Source organism: Hippopotamus amphibius, chromosome X, assembly GCF_030028045.1.
Source record: "Hippopotamus amphibius kiboko isolate mHipAmp2 chromosome X, mHipAmp2.hap2, whole genome shotgun sequence".
Taxonomy (NCBI): Eukaryota; Metazoa; Chordata; class Mammalia; order Artiodactyla; family Hippopotamidae; genus Hippopotamus; species Hippopotamus amphibius.
In genome coordinates this window covers 84,791,176-84,795,535 of record NC_080203.1, presented here as the reverse complement: position 1 = coordinate 84,795,535, position 4,360 = coordinate 84,791,176, and the positions used below count along the sequence as shown (strand labels likewise).

The window sequence follows — 4,360 nt, the reverse complement described above, 5'->3', positions numbered from 1 at the left end:
ATGTGTAGGAACCCATGGATAAAATCTAACAGAGCACATGCTGGAAAGCGGGATCAGGAAAATTTACAGTCCGCTGTCACTGTGAGTCTGCTCTGGGATGGCACAAGCATGGCCTGTGAAAGGGGCTCTGAGGTATGGTCACGCCTGTCTGAAGAATGGGTCCTTTGGGCATGGGATGCATGCAACCTAAGTGTACCCAAACCAACTGTTTTTTCAACTTCTTGTCCATGTAATCATGACCAGAGGTTTCAAGGAGAAGACAAGATCAGGAACTATTTAGCTCTGACTTTTAAGCAGATGTATCCAAAGGTTCTAAGATTTCCCACTTGGTCTTCTTTCTGTCATGACTTGTGGGTCCCACGTCTTCCACTTCACTGTTGTTCCTTTTCCTCATTGCCTGCTTCTTCTTGGTATCACTAATTTTATTTTCCACGTCTCCACTCTCTGATTCTTCAGAGCTTCTGTACTTATCTGGATCTGGAAGTGTACTTGGATCTAATCCATCATCATCATCATCACTCCAATCCAGAAAGGCTTCCTCTTCATCTGTAGCCTTTGCTTGTCTCTTATTGGCCTCTCTTCTGGCTTCCCTTTCTTTCAGTCTTTTCTCCCGGTATTTTGCCTTGATTTTCTTCCTGTATTCTTCTTTGTCAAATCTGTCCTCTTCCTGAAGCCTCTCCTTGGCTTTATTTAAGTTGATATCACCAGCATCGTCCTCTTCCTCAGCATCCTTGGAGAGAGATTTCTGCACTTGTGGCCACTGCTGAACCAACTCCCCCTCATCAGTAAACTTAATTTTCTTATTTACTTTAAAATTTCTCTTCATTACTTTTTTTGCTTCTGGAAACTTGGTCACTTTTTTCTTCACACTGGATTTAGAAGGTTCTTTCTTCTGTAACTTTTTATTCTCCTTAAGATCCAACCCAAACACATTGTGCTGCTTCACCTTAAAGAAGTCAGCATCGAGGCCGTCGCCCTCCTCCTCATCATCTCTGTCCAAGAACTGCATAGGAACTTCTTTGCTCTTCTGTGACTCTTCGTTGCTAGGAACAGATTGAGGCTGAGACCCTTTTGCTTTTCCCAGTTTCTCTTCCGTTTCTTCTTCATATTCTTTCTTTTCTTCCTCTTCATCACAAATGCCACTAGACAGCCTGTACTCTGTCCCTTCTGGTCTTTTCCCACCTTTCTGAAGAATAGACATTTTCTCACTGAAGTAGGCTCTAAATTCTTCCACTTCTTCATTGGTGAGGGAGAGAGTCCTTGGCTCAATTACTTTATCATCCTGGCTCACCACCAGTTCTCTGTTGGGCTGTTTTTGCATTCTCTGCAGAAATCTTACCCATGGTGCCACAGCAAGACCAAGAGACAGGGCATATTGAGGTATAGGTAACTTGCTTACATCAAATATTTCTTTATCCTTCATCAGATACACTGAACGTATGTAGGAGATAAAACACCTTTGAGCTCTTTCTTTTAAATCTTGATCTTGAGCTAAAAATGATTCCAATTTTTTCTGAACATCTATAAGTTTTTCTGGATTGATTTTGATTTCCTTCACAGGCACTTTCTTCTGAAGAAGCTGCTGCACCATTCCTTTATCTTCTGAGGGAAGCAAAATTAATAAAGCTTCACCATCTTCTTTGTACCTGGCAGTTCTACCTGCTCTGTGAATGTATGTGTTGGCATCCTCTGGACAATCAAACTGAAGAACCCAATTCACAGCTGGGAAATCCAGCCCCCTGGCTGCAATATCAGTAGCAAAGAGTACTGCCGCTCTCTTGCAGACAAATTCATTATAGACTTCCATCCTCCTCATCTGCTGCTGTCAACCATGCAGGGTGAGGTTAGAAACACCAGGACACAGCCGGCAGAACACTCGGTAAAGATATTGAATCTCTTTACAACTGGAGAAAAATACAATGCTTTTCTTCTTCAGGTGGCTTCTCAAAAAGGAATAGAGCACACATTTTTTTCTGCAGCTCACAAACTATGTAGTTCTGTTCCAAAGTGGCAGGGGTGCTGTATTTTGCTTTTTCATGAACCCAAACACACTCAGGGTCTTTCAAACTCAAGCGTGCAAGGTCCTTTACAGATTTGGTTTGTGTAGCTGAGAAAAGCAAAGTCTGACATTTCTTGGGAAGATTTTCAATAATAGCATTCATGGTATCAGCAAAGCCCATATCCAAGATTCTGTCTGCTTCATCAAGAACTAACATCTAGAGATTGGTAGCATGAAAACATATCGTTTCATCCATGTGCTGAAGAAGCCGACCTGGTGTGCAAACAAGTATATTTATGTTATTGATCCTCTCAGCTTCGTGTTTCAGATCCTTTCCACCAATGATGAGGCCAGCTGAAAAGTCATGATTCTTCCCTACTTTTCGAAGAACCTCAAAGGTCTGATAGGCCAGTTCTCTTGTAGGTGATATAATCAGAATCCCCAGCCCATCTGTTGAGCTCCACTGCAGACAATACAAGGCTTCCAGCACGGGAACAAGGAAAGCCAAAGTCTTGCCACATCCAGTTTTGGCAGCTCCAAGGACGTCTTTACCTTGCAATGCCAACCCAATGGTCTGCTTCTGTATCTCAGTCACCAAACGGTACTGAGCTTCTTGCAAACCTTTCAGTGTTTTTTTGGACGAGGGGAAATCTGAAAATCTTGTAATTTCATTTACATTTATCTTTTCACAGTTCTGCATCAGCCAGCTGATAACCTTGCGCTTGACCTGCCACTCAGGCTTCTTCAGCTGCTTCCTCAACTGTTTCTTTTGGCTCTGCTTATGGCTGTGCTTCTTCTTCCAATGATTGAAGCTCCGCACCTGGTCGGGCCGGCCTCCCGGACCCCGAGGGTCGGCAGTTTTGCCCATCGCGGTGGTGGCAACAGTGCAGACCGTGCCCACATGCGAGACCAGGCCGGGGAGAGGTACGGCGCTGAGAGGACGTGGATCCAGCGTGGGGCAGTAATTCTTATAGACAGAGAAGCAGTGAAAACATTTATCACTATCAGACACAAGAATACATAAAAGGTTAAAGAAAATCTTTCCAGGAGTAGAAAATGATAATCCAAGTAAATATGGATCTATGCAAAAGAAGAAAGAGCACCAGAAATTATCAGAGCAAGCATAACCATTACATAGAGTGTAAACAATTTATAAGGTCCATAAAACTGGGCCTCCAAATATTTTAAGATTTAATTATTTTAAAGGTGTACAGAAATGTTTATTTTAATAAATTTATTTATTTACTTATTTTATTGGCTGCATTGGGTCTTCATTGCTGTGCATGGGCTTTCTCTAGCTGCAGCGAGTGGGGGTTACTCTTCATTGTGGTGGGCCAGCTTCTCAGTGTGGTGGCTTCTCTTGTTGAGGAGCATGGGCTCTAGACATGTGGGTTTCAGTAGTTGCAGCCCTTGGGCTCAGTAGTTGTGGCTTGTGGGCTCTAAAGCACAAGCTCAGTAGTTGCAGTGCATGGGCTTAGTTGCTCCATGGCATGTGGGATCTCTCTGGACCAGGGGTCGACCCTGTGTCCCCTGCATTTGCAGGCAGATTCTTAACCACTGCACCACCAGGGAAGTTCCCACAAATGTTTCTATATAAATTTCTTTTAGTCTCATAAGAAAATAAATATAATAATAATGAATATATAATAAGGATACCATATGAATTATATTTATTTTTATACAAAAATATTTTTAAATATACTTTTAAGGAATAAAGCATGGATGTTTGCACTTTCTACTTCTATTCAACATTACTACAGAAATCTAGGAAAAATTATTAGACAAGAAAATAAAATAAAAGCCAACCACATAGTAAAGGAAGAGGTAAAACTATTTTATATAACATGATATAAGCTTATATGCAGAAAAAGCTTAGAGACCCTCAAAAAAAAATCTGTAATGCTAATGAGTTCAGCAAGGTTGCAGGATATAAAATCAATATAAAAAAGTCAATTTAATTTCTTTCACCAGTAATAAACAATCTGAAAATGAAATTTTGAACAATTGCTTTTTATGTAAAAATGAATAAAATACTTAGATATAAATTTACCAAAGAAGTTGTAAAACATCATTTTAAAACTGCAACTCATTTTTGAAATAAATAAGAGATTTAAATCAATAGAAATACAGACCTTCCAAGATAGAAGAGGAGTAGGCTGACTTGGAGTTCATCTCTCCCCACAAACGGATCAAGAACACATCTACAAATGGAACAATTCTCACAGAGATCCTGCCACTCACTAACAGAGGATCTTGCACACCTAAAAGGGCAAGAAAGATCCCCACATAACCAGGTAGGATGAAAGAAAGAAGAAAGGAAGAGGAGAGGAAGTAGGATGGGCCTTGCACCATTGAGGGGGG

General features: G+C 41.0%; 1 protein-coding gene across 1 annotated transcript; it reads right to left on the bottom strand.

The window, feature by feature from the left end:
• Positions 1-289: 289 nt before the first annotated feature.
• On the bottom strand, positions 290-2,867 carry LOC130841508 (probable ATP-dependent RNA helicase DDX10). Its single transcript, XM_057717643.1, is given in 2 exon segments — positions 290-1,964; positions 1,966-2,867. Coding segments are annotated over 2 exon segments (2,577 nt in total).
• Positions 2,868-4,360: the final 1,493 nt, after the last annotated feature.